This window comes from Psittacula echo (genome assembly GCF_963264785.1).
Source record: "Psittacula echo genome assembly, chromosome: 2".
NCBI lineage: Eukaryota > Metazoa > Chordata > Aves > Psittaciformes > Psittacidae > Psittacula > Psittacula echo.
The window spans coordinates 127,882,258-127,906,805 of NC_137737.1; the positions used below are offsets into that span (position 1 = coordinate 127,882,258).

Below are 24,548 nucleotides of genomic sequence, written 5' to 3' on the forward strand. Positions count from 1 at the left end.
GGAAGGAAGCACTGTAGGACTGCTTCCTCTTTCTTGTAGAAGCGCTGCCTTCTTGTAGAAGCTACCCTGCATCATCAGGACAGTATCCAGAACAACGGAGAGACAAACAATTATCTGGAGATTTAAATTTAGAGTGGTTTCTAAAGAAAGATGAATGTCATGTTCATATTCCTCCCACTTTGTCGCACGCACTGCAAGGAACTTGGGGGCTGGGTCTGCTTTCTTCAGCACTTACACCTGACAAGTTTTTATCAAAATTGTCTTTGGAAAGAAGTCTCCTCATTGGACCTGTGGCCTGTACTGCACAAAAGGGTTCTGACAAACAAGATGCCTTTCATAAAACTGGGAAAAACTCAAATCTCAAAATAAAGGCAAATTATAGACAATGGATATTCACGAAGAGTGAAGCTCTAGCTTATTCACAGAATCATAGAATGGTTTGGGTTGGAAGGGACCTTAAATATCATCCAGCTACAACCCCCTGCCATGGGCAGGGACACCTTCCACTGGACCAGTTTGCTCCAAGCCCCATCCGACCTGGCCTTGAACACTACCAGGGATGGGGCAGCCACAGCTTCTCTGGGCAACCTGTGCCAGGGCCGCATCACCCTCACAGTAAAAAACTTCTCTCTAGTATCTAATTTGTTGGCTTTTAAATTCTTGAAGCTGTATGTGTCTACTTTGTGATATTAGTGCTGTCATTGCTATTCATTTATGCAATATTTATAGCTCTTGGATAGGTATATTTCACTCTTTCCATTAAGCCATTTTATTCACCAGATTTTTTCTTAAGATAGTGTATTACCTCAAGGTGCATTAGAAAAAGGAAACCAAAATAAAATAAGAATAATAAAATAGCCAAGGTAATTTGAATGAAAGAAACCTCAGAGATTAAAGACCTAAAACAGTCTGGAAGGAGCTTTAAAAATATTGTAAAAATAGTCATGCACTTGTTAAATAAATAATAGTAATAAATTTAGTAATTGATGTTATACATTAATTATTCACTTTCCTCAAATTATCATTTATATATTTTCCTCATAGCTTTCATTTTTCTTTACTCAAATACTTATTAATTCTAAACACAGAGGATGTAAATAAATAATAGTGATCATGAATATTCCTTCTAAATGCATATACAATTATGCAAAAAAGCTTTGTCTGCCTAAACCAGAAACATTAATAATCTCAAAATATAAACCTTACCTTCTACGCAGTTCCACAATCACAATTAGAAAATACCATATGTGCTACAAGTTTATATGCAATAAAATTGAGGGACTTTAATGGGACAAGACAAAATGATAATTTATAACATAGCTCACAATAAATCAATACACTGCTATTTCTCAGACCTGTAAAACTGGTTTAGCTATTATTAAAACCTCTATCAAGGATTAAAGGTCTGACTACAAAGAGAAAGAGCTTTCTGAAATTAACTTTGGGAACAGAACACCAACTAATGTCATCAGAGGTTTTCTCGTGTTTATCTAGTAGTCAGGACAAGTAATTGGATCCATTTCATCACATCTAAGCTTGCTCTTTGTGTGACAGATAAAAATGAACATATTATCTCTGGATATTTTACTTCCACATTCAATTAAATTAAAAGAAAACATTGTTTAAGTAGTTTATACAAAGGCTTTTTATTCTGATAAGGTTCTTTGCATGTCATAATGAATTCACTGAGACTTCCTGAAGGTGGGAGAAACAGCAGTATGATTTCAGTGTGAAAATATTACAAAAGTGGAAAAAACGGAGCTAAAGCGTTTAAAAGTATTCATAACAAAGCAACTGTTGTATGGAATTTCTTTGACTTTCCTAAGTCTTCTTAGATAGGGGAGACTTCTACATGTTCACTGCTTTTAATACCCTTTTTTTATTCAAACCAAGGATTTTGCCACTATTGAGACTCCTCCAACAGAAAAAAAATTCCCAGCCCATCTTTCTAATACTGGACTGTGTTGCACAGTCATTTTCCGATGCCTCAAGCAACCACCTCTAACTGTGGACACTGCCATGGGAGTCTAAGCATGGAGAAAGGGACTGTCTGTGATACAATTACTCTTTTTTCAAGTACTTTCAGGTAGGATAAAAGGCTGGAAATCCAAGTTTATATTCATAAATCAGTTTCTGCAACAAAAGGATCCCAATATCTTCTTTTGTGTCAGAGACAAACATATCATCAAGAAAGACCATCGAGGTCCAAGGAAATTAAGATTGTTAGCCTATCTTGACAAACATGAAGGAGGGACTCAAAGATTTAGGGGAAAACATAATTAATTTCCTGGAGAAGGAGGTGCTGGAATGTCATAAATTCTACTTGTGATCAGAAGTGACATTTTGGTGTGGTTTGTAGACAACAAGTCAAAATATGTTGTGGCATGCTGTTCTGAATTCTTCTGGCACAAAACTACCCACGAGTGAAAACACAAAAGTAAAGAAGTCTTTCCTGTTCCTAATCTTTCTCAACCTGCTCTTGTGCTATCTAACAAAATATCAAGGCTATATCAAATCTTTGTGCATGTTCTTCATTAAAAAATTAAAGAAGCATCAATGATTACTGTTTCTGTATTAGGTCATGAGCCTTTAACTGGATGGGCTAAACCACTTGATGTAAGGCTGGTTTTGTGATATTTCAGACATGAACAAAGCCACAAAGAAACTGAAAATCTGAAAAGATTTATAACACTATTTTTAAAACTGAAATGCTTGGTAATAGGGAGATATTTATATCCATATTTCAGAATACTTGACTATTACAACCTTTTGATCAGAAAACCCCAATTTTTTCAAAAAGACAAGTAAAAGTAAATAAATCCTGAACCATCAGAGATAAAGACAAGTGATAAGACCATCAGGTGCAATAAAAATAAGGAGCATAAAAAATGCAAAACCACAACAACAAAAGCATCTAAAAGGCAACCTAATTGCCATTTGTTTCAGAAGAAAGTTTAAACAGGCTTTCTGATACTGTATTTCTTGCATAACTGACCATAAAGCAAAGAAAGAGCTAAACACAGACGGATCCACTTCATATTATGCCACGATTTTGCTTGAGTTTGAACATAACATAGCAAGGGCATTATCTCTAATGTGATGGCAGATGATACCTGCATAACAAACTCTCGACGGCGAGGCATTCCTCTCTCTGAAAGAAGAACATACTCTGGCTCCTTCTCCTTTTTGGCCTGTTGGATCTGAGCCAGACGGCTGATGGGATTCATTCCTTGACCATATTCTGGTCCAGTCTAAAACAGATTTAAAAGAAAGAACTGTTATTTCAGCATATATCCATGCAACTATTATGCTGCTGCAGTAAGTCATTTACGAGCATTACCTCTTCTTTAATACTGCCTTTGAGACAATAAGAAGCAAACTTCTTCCCATCGTCTGATCTGTTCTGAGACAGAAGGTAAGAATTCTCAAGCACAAAACTGTTGTGAAAATTATACCTCTATTGTCTGCCACTGTTGCAGGTAGCATGGATACCTAGTATCTGTAAGCTACTAATACCCTCATGTATCTATGGAGGTCCTATGGGGATGGATGAAAATTAGCAGGTTCATCAGTCAATTGCACCTTATTGCCTTATTTCTATGACCTTTCCCCTTAACACCTTAAAATAGGTTGCTGCAGTGCTAGAGTATGCCATATGCTGAGGTGGGATTCACACGGGAACTTAAAAAAATTTGCCATTTAACAAGGAAGCTGCCTCTCTCAGCCTTCCTGCCTTCCTTCTCAGCACTCTTGCCTCCCATTCTACAATGTAACTAAAGGTGTAGAAGGTTTGCTCTGTTTGTGTTACAGGAATTCACCCTCACAAAACTGTTAGGCAGTGAAGCTAGAGGAGTAACCCCAATGGTTAGAAATGTTGCATAGTGTGAGCCACCCACAAAGTATTTTTCAAATGTTTTACAGATGAATCCGCACAATAACATGTCAAAACGTATGCTTGGTGGAGGAATTAAACTGATGCAGGGAAAACAAAAGGACTGACAGACTGATCTGTCCAAGATTTCACAGACAGGTGAAAAACTGCAGTCCTTACAAAACATTTAGTTTTGAAGTCCTTTTAATATGCTATTAATCACACAGCAAATACTCTCTGAATGCAAATAGCTATGAAAATATTTGTTTGTAGTTCTTACAAAGAAGAAATTAATATCCAAAAAAAATTCTCTGAAGTCATATTTAACTAATTTATATACTATAACACAAAGAATGAACTTGCAAATGTAAAAGGCATTTGAATGTAGAATTAGTTTTATGTTATTGAGTTACTTCATGAAGCCATTTGCAGGATATCAGCATTCATGCTTGTTTGAGCTTCTCAAGTAAGAACAAAAAAGTGGTTCAGAACCTAAAGAGATGATCAGCAACTGAAGGCAAAAACCAGAGAGGGATATTATATTAAGAAAGCCGTGCAGCAAATCCTACATAGTGTAACTGCTGAAATTGTTAAGAGAAGATGTAGGTGAAAGAATTAAGACAATGTCATGCACAAGGGCAGCTGTGTGGGCAAGAAGCCAGGCAGAGACAAAATGCAGAGCAGGCTAAATAAAGTGCAGGCAATAAGATATAGCCTCATAAATATATACGCAAATAAAAATAAGTTAGCGTTGTAACTTTTTTTAATGCTCAAAACATACGCAGGTTAATTTAAAAGGTAATGGACATACTGAAAGGATTTCAGAAGTTTGGCTATTCAAAAAATAAAAACCTTCTACATATCCAGGTTATTCTGACTATTAACATCTCTTTTAACATGGCAAACTTCAGATAATTCAATGTAAAATTGTAATGGTAAATGGTACGTGGTAATGTGAGATATTTTTTACATTATTATACTCTTAGCATCTTTCTTGAGAAAATCTTTCCAAAATGAGACCGCCAGAGCTAACAGCCTTTTCAGATCGTGCAGCTGCATTAGTGCTGATGGGTTTCCATTAAATAATTTTTTATGTTAACTTTTTCCTGGACATGCTTGAGAATTAGATCCTCAGAATTAGAGTAGGAGACAGGTATTTAATTAACCAAGCTTGTTTTGACAAATCACTCATTCTGTTTTGAAGACAAAGAGGAAGATGATGAAGGAAGTCTTTGTGTTGATTTTCCCAACCTGGTTTTGCACTTTCCAAAGTATTTGCTTATTTTGAATGGCTTTTATGTTGGCTGCTCCTACACTCCTCTGCACTGCGTGTACTGAGTATACAGATTTCCAATGGTCATACTTCTAGTAAAGTAAGCATTGATTTACTCATTTTTACAATCTACCAATGTAACACTTGATGAGGACTGAGTTCAAGCCATATTGGTGTAATACTGTCCATATGTCCATATTATGCAAGCCATGGACATAATTCAGAAAAATTGAAGATTTTTTTTTTTTTTTTTTTTTTCAAATAGCAAGAGGCAAATACAGAAAAAGAGATAAAACTTAGGTCCTGAAACTATATTCTGAAGTACAGATTTTGGACATGAAGGTTTCCTGTTTTTTCCTGCAATTCTAGTCTCAAGGTTCCTGATCTGCACAGTATGGGGCAAAAGTGACTCTAAAACCAGAGAGAAAGTGAGTATCTCTCCACCATCATTTACATTGACCTAAAATGAGTATTAAAGTCTACTAATGTGCACTTATGTATACCAAAATGGCTATCCAACATGCTGGACAATAGAAATTCATGCACAGAGAGTTTAACTACTTCCTCACAAAATGCTACTTCCTAAATTAAATGCAATGTAGCAGATTCCAGCCATTTCCAAAGCCTTGTCTTCTATATTGAGAAAACGACAAGTTAATCTAATTAGCTGTGCAGTACTGAGACCAGGTAGCGATGATTCACAAATACATGGACACTGTGTGGCTGCTTTGGTTAGATCATTTGGAAGACTAATTGCTTCAAACAACCCTTTGATCTTGTATGAATTTAGGCTGAGTAGACAAACCACGGCTAGTCACCGCAGACTGACTGAATTGTAGAAGTAGCAATAAATTACTGCCACCAAGAATAAAAGCACCACTTATGAGGCCTGAACTCACAAAAATCAAGAGCCTCTAAAGGAAGCCTCATCAGTGCAGCAGGAAGCACATTAATAGCCTCTGAGACAGGGTATGTTTTAATGGAGAGATGGTGCAAAGTCTGCAAGTTCTCCATGGGCTGGTCTCCCATTTTCAGCATTTTCCATCTGTATTTAAGTGCTAAAGAGCATTTTCAAACACATACTAACCTTAACACAGACACCTGAAACAGAAAATGTGTTGTCCTTTGGCACTTGGCACAGTAGGCTGAGATGTCAACATACTCTTTCAAAACTTTCAAAAATTAAATTGAAGCTGAAGCCACAAAATTCCCAAATCCAGCTCCACAAGGGGAGGACGCAGGACTGTGAACTGTTTCTCTGTATATCTAGTACTTCATATATCTTTCTCCCTCTTTAAACTGAGGAAGGGGAAAAGACCAGGAAGAGAACCACCACATATGCTTAGTAAGGTCTCCCAAAGGAGATGATGCTAAAACTTCACATGGATGTACAGAGCTGCTTGAAGGGTTTGATCCTCCACTAGATTTGGACCAAACCCCTGAAGACTTCAGTGATGTGAGCTCAGTTCTTAAGCTGAGCACTTTACAAGCTATTATGTGTGAGAATTTCACAGCATTCTCAGAATTTAAAAAAGCACAGGCATATTGGCACAGGCAAACAACAATATTGACAGAAAACAAGAAATAAGCCTTTATTGATTTTAAATCTGAGTAACTGTTACCTTCTGAGCAAACATTCTTAATTCCGTCAAAGATGGACACATACCTTCAGTATTGTTTTTGGACGCTTTTTAAAGTAAAGTTTTGGCTTTTCAATCACAGGAAGCGGAGGAAGTTTCTTAAGTTCTTGTAGGACAGCTATTGCAGCACGTTTCTTTGAGAGTTTCTTACTGTTGCCTTCTCCTTCTGCAGTGAATTCTCCTACTGTAACTCGTGTAACAAAACTCTTCATGTGAGGAGGTCCACTTTCTTTAATCACCTTTTAAGAGAAAGTAACATTGATTCAAATCACTCTACAAGAATATAACTTACTGTTTGTATCTCTGCAATGTACTTACTACTAATGCAGTTTTCCTACTAACTGAAGGCATTAGATGAATTTCCATAAAATGTAGACAAATATTAATTACGGTATCACACTTGAGGACAGAAAATTAAGGCTAAGTAGATAAAACAAGTCTAATGATCATGTTCAGTGTTTCCCAGAAAGTACAACAGACGTATGTTTTCAACAAGATTTATACAATAATACAATACACAACAATAAGGCATATTTAGACCAAGGCTGCTGAGTTTTTCCTTGCAATGTGTTTCACATACTAAAGAAATTCAGTTCATGAAGGTCCACTGCACTTTGGCTATTTCTTTACGTAAAACATGTTCAATACTAGATTTATATGGCATCACTTCAACCCATTCATCATTTTTTCTATTATCATTGAAACTTAGGATGCTTATGCACAGTTCCCAAACTTCAGTGTGAAAGGTGTGTATCTTTATGCTGTCCTGGCTGCAGGCAGCATGTCTGCTCTTAACTGCTAGTTTGCCAGAGAACACAACTCAGAGCAATATCCTATACATTTGAAAGCCTGCCACATTCTCACCTCCATGACTCTCAGCTGTCCCTCCCAACAGTACCAAAAGGAGTTACCAAAAGAACCACCACAACTCACACAAAAGCCATCAGTTCTGAAAAGATTCATTTACTCATTCCCTTCTAAACATATCAGGATGACACTGAAAAAACCCATTTGATGTACTTCTCCAACATTAAAAGTTACAATAATTTGGGGAAAAAAAACCCAAAAAACTTCTAAATGTACCTTCCTTTAGCTCTTTTCCTGTCTTCATTTTTACATACACACACATCCCCTTTTAGGAGGCTGTACTGTTAGGATGCATTCACCAACAAATCACAGCACTGCAAGTGGTAAGGTAGCCATCTCTTCATGTATGCACCCTATACTGGTCTGGACAATGTCTATCAGGAATTAGAGACCTCACTTGGGAAAAGGTTCAGCTATTTTGTTTGATGGGCGGAAGCAGCTACCTAATTTAATCTTTGTTACATGTAATGTGCATAAGGAAACATTAGAGCATCTTGACAGGCATCTCTTTGTAGCATCTTCAAAATCAATACAAATACATATGTTTTCAGTAGGCAGAATTACATCAAACCATTTGTTGAAGTGTAATGCTTGAGTGCAAAGGAATTGAGGTAAAGGTGCTAGGGTCTTCTTGGTGTAATAACTACATTTTTAATAGGCTGAAACCTTCAACCTTAATATTATTACAACATGTTTTGTATTAAAGTTCTTTTTATCAAGGTCATGTCCCTTGCATTATTTAGTTTTGCTATTACACTGTAATGAGGTCTCCTTAGGCTTGTATTTCTTTTTTAAGCTCTCTTTTGTGGCAACTTCACCCAGCATATACAATTACCACAGCAGTTATCACTAAAAAGACACAAAATGAAAATTAACAGACAACTTTGTCCACATTTTCCCAGAATAAGACAACATCTGTGCCAGCATGGGATTTTGCTGTTGTAGTCCAGCAGTGTTCCCACACTTAAGATTCCAGGTAATAATTTCAGAGGTGTTTTCAAGATTGCCTCACTTGAAAGGTGCCCACTAATGTTCACCACGTGAGAAGGTAGCAGTGCTTTTGAGACCCAAGCTGAGCCTCAGGAAGCTGCACTGCCTGCATCAGAGCTGGGACAAGCCCAGCACCAGGATCTCCTGCTCTCAGGCACAGTTAGGCTTCATATCAGTGCTGAACATCTTCATCACACTGCAGTGTTTCCCTCTCTGTTTTAAAGGCGTATCTAAATCCATCCCTGGACATTGCTCTCCAAGTATTACAACATGTTGGCTGGAAAACATGGCTAAATTAACCTTACTAAGGTCCTTAATCTTTTTGTGGTCTTACTAATATCATTATATAGGTGTTTCTACTTACAGGCAATATAATGTATTAATAAAACATATAAGAATCTCTATAGTGATCAGACTAAAAATGACAAAATAACATGCTTAACAAATATAATTGCTGAGTTCCTAAAATATAACTTTCATATAAATTTTCTCATATTTGTATAAATGCACATAAATATATATGTATATGAAGAAGAATGTTAATACAAAACTTGATTATATTTTCATATACATGAAAATGTACTTCTTAATATAAAACTAATGTATTCCGGTGTGTTTTTCATCTTTTAAACTTTTTAGTATGTGACACAAGGTAAATAATTGCCTGGAAAATATTCAAAACTGTTTCTTTGTTAGTGTGTAAATGAAAAAAAGTCTGTGTTGTCAATGGAATGAACCCCATAGGATTTAGATGGGATCTGGATCAAGCTAACCATCCAAATTTGGTAATTTAGCAAAAATAATATTTACCTAACAGCATTTTTGGTTAGCCCCAGGTTTTAGATCTTTTTACTCCACATGATTTCAAACAGTTGTTCTGTAAGCCTTGGGACAGAAAACACTGAAAAGAAATTCAGCCTTTGCTGTCCAAGAACACTATATGCATTAGTACATGAAACTATTTCCTCAGTTGAAAGATACGACCCGTGGACCAAATCATGGCTAATTTAAAGCTGAGAATTTGATTAAAGGTGACAGTTCAATACACTTTTCTTTTTGTGTTCCACAGATTTAAAGAATAACTCCGGCAAGAGAAAACACATGGGCCCGAAACACATCTAAGGTCAAGTTACATCAAAAGTGAATTTGGCTCAATTTAACGAATCATGCTGACAAATGAAAAACAGCAGTACAACTACAACGAAAGAGCAATGCAGGTTCAGCTATTAATGAAACTCCAGGTAGGAAATTCAAAAGATTATGACAAGATTAAATGGACATAAAAAAGAAACCAATAATGGGAGTACTCAAAAAGCAGGTCAACAAAAACATGTCACCTATATCCAGTGATTATTAAGAAGTTTTAAAATACCAATATATTAATGTATTTCCATATGCCGTACAGGCACATCAGATTTTCCCCGTTAGAAAAAATAAACCTGCATGTTTTATTAAAACTGGAGTAAGGAAGGGTGACTGACCATCATGCAAAACCTGAACAAGAGCTATTCAGTATGTCCATCATCCAATCTAAAAGCCTTAATCCCCAGGAGAGAAGGAGCTAGATGGGTGTGAGACTGCCTGCTGAGAACTTGCTCAGCCTCCCAGCATCAGCAAATTGGTCAGTTCCTGTTTCAAAATACAGAGTCTCTGCCTCAGACTGGGACACAAGGAACTGCAACTCTTTTTTCCCAGAACATTGGAAGCAGATGGAGGAGCAGAAAATCTAGCTGCTCAGGCACTCTATGCCCTCACTACTGATATTGAGAATACAAAAAAAATTATAACAAAATTACTGTATTTGCTATTCTAAAGAAAGAGCACTCTAATCCAAAGTAATTTTCCCTTTTTTTACTGAAAAATAAAATGACAACCTAAAATAATCCAACATGTTCTAATAACCGAAGCTGTTGACTTCAGTGATCTCTTTTCAGCTCTCCCAACTCCTTACTCACAAATCAGAAATAAAATCCATGTATGTTGCAAAAGAACTGAAAAAAGCAAGGTTTTAGCCTACTGCCAAGGAGGGAATAAGAAGCAAAATGACCATTTTTCAGCTATTCTAACAATTGCTACAGCAATCAGTTTTGTACCCCTCCTTAAAAATTGTTCACTGAGAGTCACAGAATCATAGACTGATTCGGGTTAGAAGCGACCTTCAAAGGTCACCTAGTCCAACCCTCCTGCCATGAGCACGGACATCTTCAACTAGATCAGATTGCTCAGAACAACATCCATCCTGTCCTTGAATGTCTCCACAAATGCCTTCGAGCAGTTGTGTTTTGACTTAAAAAGGGCATGATTAAAGGTTAGCTAAGGATGCAGCAGTGATAAGTATGGGGTAAAGCATGTTCTTTGTCAAAATTGAATGCTTTTATTTTAGTTAATAATTTAATAGATAAAAATTCCTTAAAACTCATCCTAAAGTTCCTAGGCAACTAAAACTAGACATATTACATGAAACAGGGTAGACAGAAGAAACCCACAGGGCTTTGCATACTCTTGCTATTTTCCACTTCTTGTGCAATTCTGAGGACATGTTTACATAGAACTTTACATATCTTTATGGCCACTGCTTCGTTGCATAACACAGCAGTGTTGGAACATTTGCTGAAGCTTTGTCAGATGAAGAAAAGGCAGATCATTTTATAGCTATCACACAAACACACACACACACACAAAATGTCAGAGAAATATCAGAGAACGCTTTGATGTCTGCCTGGAATAACACAAGACCATTTGTAAATAAAATCCTATCAGAAACATCAGATCCTGGGGATTACCCACAACTGCTTAGCGTTTTTATTGAAATATAAGCCAGTACCAAGTTCAACCAAAACTATTAAGGATGTCACCTATGTTAGATATAACGGCAAGAAATAACAAAAAACCTGTCCGGAGAACAAGAAACTGCCTTTTTTCAATTTTGATAACATTTTTTGGCAAGTGACACATCAGACTTTTCTTATACCAAGTTATCTCTGCCTTCATTGTCTATTTGCCAAATGCTCTTCCTTAAATAAGCTGAAAAAAGGAATAAAATTAAGAAGACATCTGAAGCACTATCCCTTTTTACTTTCCAATCTCCAAGGTATTCTCTGACCCATGACCATACACCTCCTTGCAGTTTAGTGTAATGATTTGTATGGAACTATTCAAAATACTTTCTAAATGCTCAAGAAAGAAAATGATGTGTGAAAACTGAAACATTAATTATGAGCTTCCTTTTTGAAACACAGGCATGTGTTTCCATTATGCCTGATCTTATAGAAGAGTTATGTTCTTTATATGTAGTTGCAAATTGAGATAAACACTCCCAGACACCCCACTTTTATCCTTGAGATTTTACATTCTCTTAACTTTCTAATTACTCTGTATCACATAGACCATACATAAGAAGCATATAGCATTTGTTATACTGAGGAATTCCTTAGTCAAAACAAATATTCCTTGTCTCTCTTACCTTCCGAGAGATTTCTCAGATCTCTAAGGTCCAAATATCTCATTTGACATTGGTCAATACTCCGTTTAAATGTAAAACAAACCCCAGAAATATAAAACCTTAAAGTGCCACTTATATCTGCATTTTCTGCATTACAGAGAGAAACATAAAGGGAAAAAAACCAAGCTTGAAGTGTGGTGGTTTCTACCACAACAACGTTGGATTTTTATAGCCAGTTTGTGTAAGAACTGTCTCAACAGAAAAAACTTTCCTGCTGCTATTCTCCCATAGTTAGTTCATTGATAGCATTGGAGCTATTCCAAATATTCTTTATTACTTCAGGTAAACACAGGTGTCAGAAACAGGTTCTTGGATAAAATCATGTTAAATGAGAAAAAAAAAATCATGAAGTCGTAAGTAGAAATAGATTAGGAGTCAAACAGTGTGGAAGATAGAAAGATATTCATGGCTTTCTGAAACCAGTACATTGGATGAAAAATGTCTCAGTGGGAACCTTTAAAGTGTAGGAATGCCAACAGTTAAAGCAAAGATTTTGGCTGACTGTTTTGAAGATTATTTCCAATCAGACTGAGTGTGGCTACTGATTTTAATCCCACAGCAGATCCTTGAATTGTCTCTCTGCCATGCACCCATTTGCAATCAAATATTAGGTCTCTCATATCCTGAAAGAACATCTAATTTAATAGTAAAAATTCAGTGTCTTAGACTTTGATACACTAACATCTTTTTTATTTTTAGTTTGCATTAATTCAAACGTAATATTCATAACGTATTGTTAACCGTGTTAAATTGTAGGGGCACTTTTTTCATTCTTTCTTAGCAAACACACAAGTAAATAACACATACCTCAAAACTGACGGGTATATTGCGCTTCAAAGCAATTTCAAACACTACACTGATCTCAGACTTGTTTGCATCTTTATCTTCTTCTGATTCTTTTCCTGTTTCTCCATTCTGAAAATGAAGAATACATTATCATACTACAATTTTTAGAAGATGGAAAAATACAGTATGCTTCTTTCCTGATTTCTCAGACTCTTGAGACCTCCTGTCAAGCTGTATACCAGCCTTTTGTACATCCATCTCAGCACCCCATTATCAGACACCCACTAACTGTGAAGCCATATATAATGCACTTATGATTCATAATAAACACATACACATTAATTGATAAATTAATGATAGGTGGCAAAATACCTTCTATGGGTTTTAGTGTTATTAATGACATGGATAATAAGCATGTGACACACACTTCTTCTGTCAAACATGAGGATCAAACAGACTCTCTGTGGATAACCCTTTCAAGCAAGGAAGAAGTACAGAAGACTGTACTTCTCTCAGAAGAAATTCACTGAATCACCCCCATGCTTTGACTAGGTCACCAGGTTACAGGTGTCCTCAGCAGGTCCAGCTGGTTAATGGCCCCTCTATCAACTTCCCTGTGGGAGTTATGACCAGTGTGAAAAGGTAGTGACAGAGAACAGCTTGCTCAACACAGAACATTATTTATTTATCCATAGGAACATAACAAACAGAGAGGCTAAGAAATAAAACAACAAAAGGCACATGCAAACATTATCCTGCCTATAATTCAGCTTTACACCTTAGGTAAGTAAGTCTTATTTTTCTCAGACAAACACTAGCATGGGTATCAGTGAAAGAGTTATTGCCTTCTACAACCACTACCATTTTTGTTTTCCAGGCCACATCTTCCTTAGTTCTCAAAGGTTTCACTTTCAGCTACTTTCAGACTGCAAAGCTCTGAATGTTTCAAACTGAGATCTTTCAACACCCATGTAACCTTGGCCAGGCTCCTAATTTTTTATTAGTGGAGGTAAACATCAAAGAAACTTTGCCTAAATTAGGTGGATTCCTGCAGAGTTCCCATCTTACATAACAAAGTCTGATCTAAATCTTCAGCCCCCAACATAGCTGCACAATGCAGATACCAAAGTTATAAAATAACATTCAAAAGCATTGGGTTCTTCACATTAACAGTGGAATTTATCAACTTTTTATCTACCATTAATTAACTCTTAATATATTAATCTGTAAGATAATGCAGATCCAAAAATCCAGCAGTCAGCTACAGCATGCAGACGGGGAGCACATTTTGTCTCACTAAATGACTGCAAAATCCCGAGTCTGAAAGAGCAATTTTGATCCATAACATTGATCTGGAGTTATATACAAAACTAAAACCCCAGGACACACCTCCTGAAAAAATAGGGTACAGAGCAAAGCAGTAACAAGGGTAGTTAGAATTAAATTATGTAAGACCTCTACTCATTTCATATAATGAAAAGTAAAGTATGACTTAAGAATGCAGGTCATTATCTACAGGACAGGCAAAGCATTGATCAGGTTCACTGAGAAAGATGACCTAAACAGAGTTAAAGGGACAATACTTAAAAGTAAAAATATTTGGGGGGAATATAAAGAGTATCAAATGTAAAGAGTGGGCTACTATTAGTCTGGAAGAACATAAGTGACAATCGTACCCAGTATTGCATTCCATTAAGCTTGTGTTTTATAATGGACACTGATAAGCTGAAAAGCTGACAAAAAAAGCTACAAGGATGAACTACTGCTAAAAAAACCCGAACTTTACCCTGAGACAGTGTGGAAACAATCTGTTCTATAAAAAGCTTCAAAATTACTGAAGCAAAATTTGTAAATGTATATAGGTGAGAAATTTTTGATGTCTGCTTGTCACATTTAGCAAAGATAAGAAAATACCAAATAAATAGAAAATGAGGCTAAGTGAATTTGGCAGAAATACTTTGCAAATTATCTTTGAAGTGGGGAATTCTCAATCACTGGTATAATCTACATAAAATAATACAAAGCCCATTGGATTGTCACCAAGACTTTAAGTCAAGAATGTTTAGGCTTTCTAGCTATATTCTAACTTAACCAGATATGTAGAGTCTAATGTAGAAGTTACAGTTTAAAATTTCATGATCAATACAAACACATCAGTCCACAAAATCCCATATTGTCCCTTCTGCCCTTAAATTTATACCATATCTTTGCATATTTTTCCACCAAACTCAGTGAGAGAGTTTAACCATGGGTGAAGAATAGGGAGAACCATAGATTTTACGTTTTAGACCTTAGTACTGAGCAATAATCTTTCAAGCCAGTTGTGTGACTTCCCCAAGGAAGACAAAATATGTTCAGGAGTGTCTCAAGCATTCTGTATTTAAATTTGATCCTCATTCCACAACTGACACTTTAATTGTAAGGCCTTTCTTAGCCTTACATCTATGAAACAACAGAGGTGCTTTGGCAGGCACACAATACCTCTTTTATGAAAGCAGGTTCATATTCACCTGTAACCCTGCCCTGTTTGCTGATTGCTTCTTGCTTCTGCTCACCTTATGCTCTTCTACACATTTGCGCAATGAAGTATTCAGATGGCAACACTCCTCTTTAGTGGTTTAATATGGATAAAAGATTTTAGCCTTAACTAAGTTTTTTTTTTAAAGGAGGGCAAAGGGTATCTAAAAATCAAAGAATACATAGAAGGCTATATTTTAAACAAACATAGTTATGAAGGCCAAAAGGTAAACCCATATATTTACTGTGTTATATTCCATGGATCCCATTCCAGTGAAATTTACTGAGTTACTAATGGGATGCAGGTCTAGATTGTACCAGGTCTGTCCTTGCTGCACTCTCTGCTCTCCCTGGAAGCACAGTGGCAGTGACTGAGGAAGAAATAAGCTAAATTTAGTCACGCAATTGAGGCCAGCCAGACTCTAATGTGTACTGGCCCTTATCCATGCATGCTGTTTGAGGAATGGTGGGTGAATCAATCATCTTCCATGGCTGATCAAGCAGATGAATTCTGCTTAAGGAAGCAGAGTGTCACTGAGCTCACCCATGTCCCACGGCAAAGGCCTATCCCACCACCATGTAGCAGCCCTGCGCAAACTTCACATGACCAGAAGCAGGGAGGAGGCTGAACCTTGGCACCATGAAACACTTAAAACTCTTACTTTAACCAAACTCTAGTTCTCTGAAGAGCTACGCTCAACTCCACATGTTGCAGCAATTTGTTCTCCACCATGACCTAGGCATAGCGTTGCCTCCCGCCTTCTCCAGTCACCTACACCTCTAACCCATGAAGTAACAGAGCAGTTTTTTCATTATTAGCTCCCTCTACTCTCAGCATAACCAAGCCACTGAGGAGTTGACAGTCTCCTACTTACAGACAGCTGCTACTGAGATCCTACCGTATCCCGAGTGGTCCCCAACTGCTGTACCAGAAACTCACAGTGCTCCCACAGGTTTTACAAGTACAACGTGAATGTCTCAGCTAATCTACAGTATTGTCTCCTGACAACTCTACCCTGTTTTTCTCATAGCTAACTGTGGATTTGAATCAGTTTACATACACAACTCATGGTGCTGAAGAGAAGAATGAAACTACTTCATGAGCTCATGAGAGAGGCAACACTACAGCAGGCTACAAGAGGTTTTTTTGTTGTTTTTTTTTTACCACGACTACATTTTCTAAAAGCTTGCACATCTTAACAGACATTGATGTAAATAGACACTAAACAGAACCAATTAGGCAAGAATGTTAATTAGAGATTTTATTACCTTTGCTAGGTAAATTGCATATGTACATGGGCTGTGAAAACTCAGTATATAAAGCAGGTCCATATTGATGTTACATATTTACTTCTGTCTACACTTAACATCCTAAGCACTTAGTGGTTTCATTTCCGTTCTGATTAATGGATATCTTGAATTCAAAGATTTTTTGATAAAATATATTATTAATCATACAATTTTTTAAAACTAAGAATATGCTGAGCTAAAAATTTGTTTGAATAACATGAAATTCCGAGCCAGGTTTGTGCTATGGATTCATTATTAACCAATACATTTGACTAGAAACCAGAAGAGAAATGAAGGGAATTAACAGTGAGAAAGGAAACAGGGATTCCTCCTAAGACTTTACATATTCTTGTTTAATAGTTTTCCTGTTTTAAAATAAAATCAATATTAATTCTACTAAATTATTTTTAAGAGAATTTCCTGATCCTAAAAAATAATGCAGCAAAACAAAGGGGTGAGTCAAACTCTCTCTGGATCCAAAGGAGGATGTAGATGCAGGGTGACGCAGAAAGAACAAAGATTTTTTTCATTATAGAAAATCATTTGCATTCTTAAAACATAGCTCAAAACTCAACACTCTCACTACTCACACAAGACACTGAAGGCACCATTAGTAATGTTTTGTGCTGTGCACAGGAGTTCAACAGGCATCATCAGAAAAAGTGTACAAAATAAGAAGATTGTCTCCTTATGCATTCATTTTGACTTATTTGACTGAGAAATTTTATTATACTTGTCCTTTCAATTTGCAAAGATTATTTTGACAATAATTTTTGTGATATATATTTTTTAAAGTATGATGCAACATTTTTATTTTTAAGCAATACACCTCTTACAACACAGCAATGAGAAAGCTAGCTATTTAAAAAGGTACTAAATGGCTGAAAGCCTAAACCTATCAGATGGATGACCAGTAGCTGCCAAGTGAGCTCCGTCAGGTTCTGGGGTACATTGGGCACAAGTAATTTCAACCGTAAAGATCACATTCATGGCACAACACATATTCAAGACTACTAATTAAATCTCCATTAAGCCATTGATTAAATGGACACTTTCTCCACTTCTGGTATAATCTCAAAAATTTTATTTAATTTTTATTTTATTTTTTACTTAGCCACTGCTGACAACCCCATCTTTAAAATCCCTACTTATTTTTGTTATTTAAGTCTAGCTCCATTTTAGATGTGCTGTTATGAAGAAAAAAACAATACCAATTTGTCAGTATTATTTTTCTAATTACTGAGGCTAGTAAGAAAAAAAAACATTTAAAATTAAACATTGAAAAAATGGCAATTAAATTGTTTGATTTGGGGTCTTAATGTGAAGATTCTGACACAAACCTGAGGTAATTTTTCTGGAATAGGTTCATTCTGGAGAGCTTGAAGGGCCTTCATTGCAGCATTATGTCTAGCAGCTTGACGAGTCTTTCCTTCACCAAAAAACTCACTGTTGCCAACAGTTAACTGGACATAGAAAATTTTAGGCACTGGGCAGTGATACCTAGAAAGAAGTCATGAAAAGAAAACAATATAAGTTATGAATTTTAACCATCAATCTTATGTAATATAGAGCAGTGGTTAGGAACAAAATGTTATCTTTTCTCACAGAGTAAGACCTAACACTCAAATATATGGACTGTTCCTCAGCAGGGCCATCAGTAACTCTGACAGCATCTCCTACATGACAACCAGCTCTTCACCCACATTTGCAGGGCTCTGCAATGAGCTCTACTATACTTCAGCCCAGCTGCCCAGCTCTGCTCTCTTTTCGGTTTGAGTCTTGAGAAGATTAAACCTAAGGAGAACGGAAAGTTCCAGTGTAAGCCACGCCTGGGAGACAACTCCTGTCCCACAGGAAAGGCACGAAGGAAGAAGCACTGCAAGGTCTCTCATTTGAAACCTGTTGGCGTAGCTCAGCTCACCCACATTGTTTATCTTTTTCTTTTTTTTTCCCGTCCTATAGAAAGATTTCCAAATATAATGGCAGGGTTTGATTTTCTGAGTATGTCTGAAAGGCACCGAAAGACAGATAAAGCAAAAAAAAAAACCCATTTTCCTATGAACTGGCACAGATATTATTCCTCGAAGAAAACAGTACCTCTATTCGAATCATCAATTCCACATCTCTGTTTTCGATAATAATAATAGCTAACACAACCCATACTCACTACCCTGAAACCTGTCTCTCACTAGCAGCAGATAAAAGAAGGCGATGTAATGCCATTCTTGGGTTTGGGAGGTCCTGTCACAGCACTCTGACAACTACAAACATAAAAACTTGTCTACATAAGCAATAGCTATAGAAAAGAAGTATTCCACCACCATCCCCAGACTCATTAAAAGCAATTCAGTACAGACAACCAGTTCTAATCACTGCTAAAATTTTAATCTTTTAAGAGAACATTTCCAAAAAGTTCTCTAATTATATTCTACATAGATGAGGGAATCTTCTTCATACTCTTTGCTCTGTAGTCTAGTCTGCCTGTGCCCCTTCCTCAAACAAAGGCTTCTTACACACTAGAGATTTAGTCCTTGGAAAAATATATGCCTATCAGAAATGGTATTTCATTTCTGACAAATAGCTTGTATCTATTTTATGGCATTGCAAAAAAGCCCAGGATTCCAAAAGCATGGGCAAAAGATAGGTCCATCACAACAAAACTAGAATCATTTGAAGACAGAACAAAGTATTACATTTTCCTTCCTCCTCTTAAAGGATCCTTATTAAAGCTTGCTCCCTCTATTTTCATCTGTTGACACAGACGGTGAATTTTTCATAAGAAGACTTTCTGACTTTTCATTAATAATTGTAACTGATTTGTTTCAATTACCAGACAAAAAGGTATTAGATAGCAGCACACTTCAAACTCAAATAAGCACTCCAGTCTCAGTCCCTAATTCTAAAAATAAAATTATTTGGAAAGGGCAAAACCATAACACTGGCTCCAACAAGCCTCTGGCTATAGGGCCTTGGAGGGGTGAGCTAAGTTGCCTTTATGACATGCTAAAAGTGGGTATTTGCTTTCCTGTTTACAGTTTTAACACAGTTACAGGGAATTATTAAGACCTGGAAATGCATTTGCTTATGTCACATTTTCATAAAATTATGGAATAACTCAGGTTGGAAAGGCTCCTGGAGGTTATCTGATCCAACACAGCACCCAAAGCAGTTCAGCCTCTGAAGTTACACTTGTCTTGTTCAGGCATTATCCAGGGTAATGTGGATATCCCCAAGGACAAAGATTCCACAACATCTCTGGGCAACCCATTCCAGTGTTTGCCACTCTTTCTGGAAAAACATTACAAAGGCCCTATATGCATAATGAAATTCAAACACTATGGTGTCATTCATTAACAAAGCAGCTGTCAAACCAAAGAAACAGCAACATTAATTTCTACCCCACTCCACCGTGTCCTTCATTGCTTCTGACATACAGCATTTACCTTGTGCCTCCCTTTGCTTCTAAAAGGTACACAACACCAAGACACTACCAATGTGGCAAAATCTACAACAAAAAGTATAGTGGCTTGAGACTGAGATTTACTTCAAAAAGAATGCAATTTTTTTCAAGTGAAAGGCAGAATTTCACTCTTTCCCTTCACTTAGTGAGTTTACGTAAAATGCTTCCTGTATCAACATTTTCCTTTGGTTTACTGGTTTTATTTGGTTTGCAATATGGTTTTAGGGTATATTGAAAATATGTTTAGGGAATATGCAGGCAATAGATGTAAACAATACCTTGAAAGAATTTAAAACTAAGAATCAAGAACAGTCCTTTGACACCAAACATAGGTCAACCTATATTTCCAAAGTGAAAAATATTACACTTATTTAAAATCAAAGCAAAAATAATGAAAAGCTTCATAGTCACCATCAACTCCACTTCTTCCACAGCTCACTTCGAGCTGTCTGTCCCTTGCTCCTCTACACTGCACCTGCGCCTTTTCTTCTGGCTAACCAGTCCCAGCTCTCTCATTCTCTCCTCAGATGAGAGATTCTGCAGTCCCTTAATCACCCTATGGCCTTCACCAAATTTGCACTGGTTTGTCCATGTCTCTCTTGTACTGGGGAGCCCAAAACTGGACCCAGCGCCAGGGCTGAGGCAGGAAAGGATAACTTCCCTCAACCTGCCGACAAGTCTTCTAAATGCAGCCCAAAATGCTGTTGGCCATCTTTGTTGCAACAGCACATTGCTGGCTCATGTTTAACTTGGTACCAACCAGGACCCCCAGGTCCTTCTCTGCAAAGCTGCTTTCCAGGCAGTTATCCTCCATCGTGCAGTAATGTATGGAGTTATTCCTGCCGAGATGCAGGGATTTGCATTACCCTTTGTTCAACTTCATGAACCTCCTGTCCACCCACTTCCCCTGACTGTTGAAGTCCCTCCCTCCGGATGGCAGAGGAACCCTCTGGTGCATCAGCCACTCCTCCCAGGTTTGTACCATCTGCAGACTTGATGAGGGTACTCTCTGCTACACTATCCACATCATTAAAGAAGATATTAAACAGTACTAGCCCAGTACTGATCACTGGTGTACACCCCTAGTGACTGGCCTCCAGCTACACTTTTTGCCACTGATCACAACCCTTTGAGCTTGGCAGTTCAGCCAGTTTTCAAACTGCCTCACTGTCCACTTATCCAGGCCATACTTCATGAGTTTGTCAAGGAGGATAAGAGACAGTGTTAGAAGCCTTGATAAAGTCAAGATAAACAGCATCTGTTCCTCTCCTTTCATCCACTGAGCTAGTCATCTCACTGTATAAGGCTATCAATTTGGTCAGGCACAATCTTACGTTCTTAAATCCATGCCGACTGCTTACAGTCACCTGCCATTCTTAATATGATCAGAAAGAGTTTTCAAGATGATTTCCCCCACAATCTTCTCAGGGACTGAAGTGGGGCTGACTGACTTACTATTTTCTCACATCCTCCTTTCTTGTCCTTCATGAAAACAGAACTGAAATTTTCTTTCTTCCAGTCCTCAGAAACCTCCTAACAACAGCAATCTTTCAAAGATAATCAGAAGTGGCATCACTATGACATCATTCAGCTCCCTCAGCACACATGGATGCATCCCATCAGGCCTCATGGACCTGTCCAATTTGTTTAAATGTTCCCCAACCTGATCCTCCTCCATTAAGAGCAAGTTCTACCTGCTCCAGACTTTCCCACTGATCTCAGAGATGTGGGACTCCTGAAGGCCAGTCTTATCAGTAAAGACTAAGATGAAGGCACTCTGAGTACCACTATCTTTTCCACGATCATCAGGTTTCCTACCCCACTTAACAGTGGTCCCTAGTCTTCCTTTTGCTGCTGTAGAAGCCCATCTTGTTGCCCTTAACATCCCTTTTGAGACTCAACTTCCGATGGACTTCAGTTTTCCTAATTCCATTACTGCACACTTGTACAGTGTTTCTACATTCACTGTTGGTCACCTCACCTGGGTCACAAATCCTGTTTGAGTTTAGACAGAAGTTCCTTGTTAATCCATGCAAGCTTCCTGCTGCCTTTACTTTACTACCTGCATGCTGGGATGGACAGTTAAACCACTCTTGACCTTGGAGGAGGTAAACCTTGACAAGTGTCTCTGGACTCCTCTCTTCAGAAGCGTATCCCCTGAAATTCTTCCAAGCAGGTCTCTGAAGAGACCTAAGTCTGCTACCCTGACGTCCAGCTTGTGATCTGTGATATTTGCCTTGTTCTCTCTTTTCAATATCCTGCTACTATCTCATGGTCACTGCACTGACTCCAGCCTTCACATCTCTGACCAGTTCTTTGAAAGTGTGAGCTCCAGCAGCAGTGCCCATGCTCACTGATTCCTCAGCCACCTATGTCAGAATGCTGTCACTGGTGCACTACAGAAACCGCCTGGATTGCTCGTGCCCTGCTGTTAGGCTGTTTCCTCCTGTCGTATCACTTGTTATTTGGGAGAAGAGACCAGCTCCTCACTCCATCCTCCTTCCAGGTAGTTGTAGAGAGCAATAAGGTCCTCCATGAGCCTTCTCTTCTCCAGACTAAACAAACCCAGATCTCTCAGCTGTTCCTTTTAAGACTTACTCTCTAGACCCTTCACCAGCTTCTTTGTTCTTCTCTGGACCAGCTCCAGCACCTCAATCTCCCTCTTGTAGTGAGGCACCCAGAACTGAACACAGTATTTGAGGTGCAGCCTCACCAATGCTGAATACAGGGGGACGATCACCTCCTTGACCCTGCTGGCTATGCTATTTCTGACACAGGCCAGGATGCCATTGGCCTTCTTGATCACCTGGGCACAAGCTGGCCCATGTTCAGCAGCCATCACTCAGCACCCTTAAAGGGTGATTAACCCTCTCTGAAACAAAAGCACAACTTTTGATCAGGAGTAGCTGACAGAGCTGGTTGGCTCCTGCTACAGCTTGCTAGAAGCCACAGCCTCCTGCTGTTACCTTTTCCCTGCACCAACAGGCACCTTCAAGTTCCTCAAAGAGTTCCCAGGAACCCTCCTACCATCCCAGAAGTTCTCAGATCTACAGCTACAGCCTGAACCTGCTAACTCTGTTAGCTGCATCTTAGCACAGGATAAGCTCTGTCACGCAAAAGCAATAGCCACCTTGATAGCACATCACACCTCATTACTTCACAACCCTCTTTAAATAAGAAGAAAAGTAGTACTGCTTTTAGCAACTACCTAGGCTTAGGGAAAATACAATATCCATCAGAAGTTCTTGTTTCTTATTTAGTTACTAGACCTACTTTTCTCTCCATTACAGGCAAAGAAGAAAAGCACATGAACCTTAATTCACTTCATAAACTCAGACCCTACAACAGGCACTCTCTTTTTGCCTCCCGCCTCCCCACCTTTTCCTTTAAAGAGTGTTTAGGGAGTTATTTATGTGATAATATGGGAAAATGATATTCAGCCTGTGGCTCTAGAGCCTCATGCAGCTCTTTGGCATTGGCAGAATGATTAGGCTTTTACATGGTTTTGATTAAACTTTTCTTGCTCTGCTTGGCCTCAAGCAGAGTTAGAAGAGCACTGATAATATGAACATTGCCAGGGAAGTGCAAAGGAGCACCTGAAATGCTCAGAAAATGAACTAAATCTGTGAGGATACTGGCTTTTCTACAACATGGAGCATGTCAAATAGAACATCCTCCTCGTCTCAAGGGTGAGGACAGAGTCAGTATTAACAAAACCCTTAAAAGTGATCATAATATTACAGTCTGAAAGTATGGTGTGATGATTAAACTGAGTTTTAATACAGAATGATTCTGCATCCTGAAGATAGATGCTCATGTAAGGAACAACTCCATGCAAATTTAAGATTATCTGTCTGCCACTAATCATTAACAAACCTTCCCAATATACCACATTTGAGTTACTAAAAAGGACTGAAAACATTAACAATCTTGGAAATGTTTATACAGAATTTGCTGTTATGCAACAACATATTAGCACATTTTCTATCACAAGAACTCCTATATGTCAGTCCTATGCTTCTTTACCCCTCTGACACTGTTCAGCCACAGAACTGAAACAGTCAGGATTTCCAATAGCAACACTTCTCAGACTCTTTAGGTTTCTGAAAGTTTTTAAACTACCTACATTTAAAGAATACACATCTCTCTGCACTCTACATGACAGCTACAAAGGCTATGACTTTCCTTTGGATAAAATTCCTATGTAAAAAGTATTCCCAGGTGATACTGGCACACTCTTTGGACAGACACAGCCAAATGACAGATTACAAGACCAGAAGACAATGAAAGGACACATGAAATAATAGATTCAATTGGAATGAAAAAAAAAAAGTGATAAAGGATAATACTGT

At 37.8% G+C, this 24,548-nt stretch overlaps 1 protein-coding gene across 1 annotated transcript in view; it reads right to left on the reverse strand.

The window, feature by feature from the left end:
* STAU2 (staufen double-stranded RNA binding protein 2) overlaps positions 1 to 24,548 on the reverse strand; it is a gene marked incomplete at its 5' end in the record, with an annotated part of 69,154 nt that overhangs the window by 21,648 nt on the left and 22,958 nt on the right. Inside the window, 4 exons of the mRNA XM_080611570.1 lie at positions 3,114 to 3,251; positions 6,811 to 7,023; positions 12,951 to 13,058; positions 18,077 to 18,236. Coding sequence (XP_080467696.1) covers positions 3,114 to 3,251; positions 6,811 to 7,023; positions 12,951 to 13,058; positions 18,077 to 18,236 — 619 coding nt within the window. The remainder of the gene's footprint in view (positions 1 to 3,113; positions 3,252 to 6,810; positions 7,024 to 12,950; positions 13,059 to 18,076; positions 18,237 to 24,548) is intronic.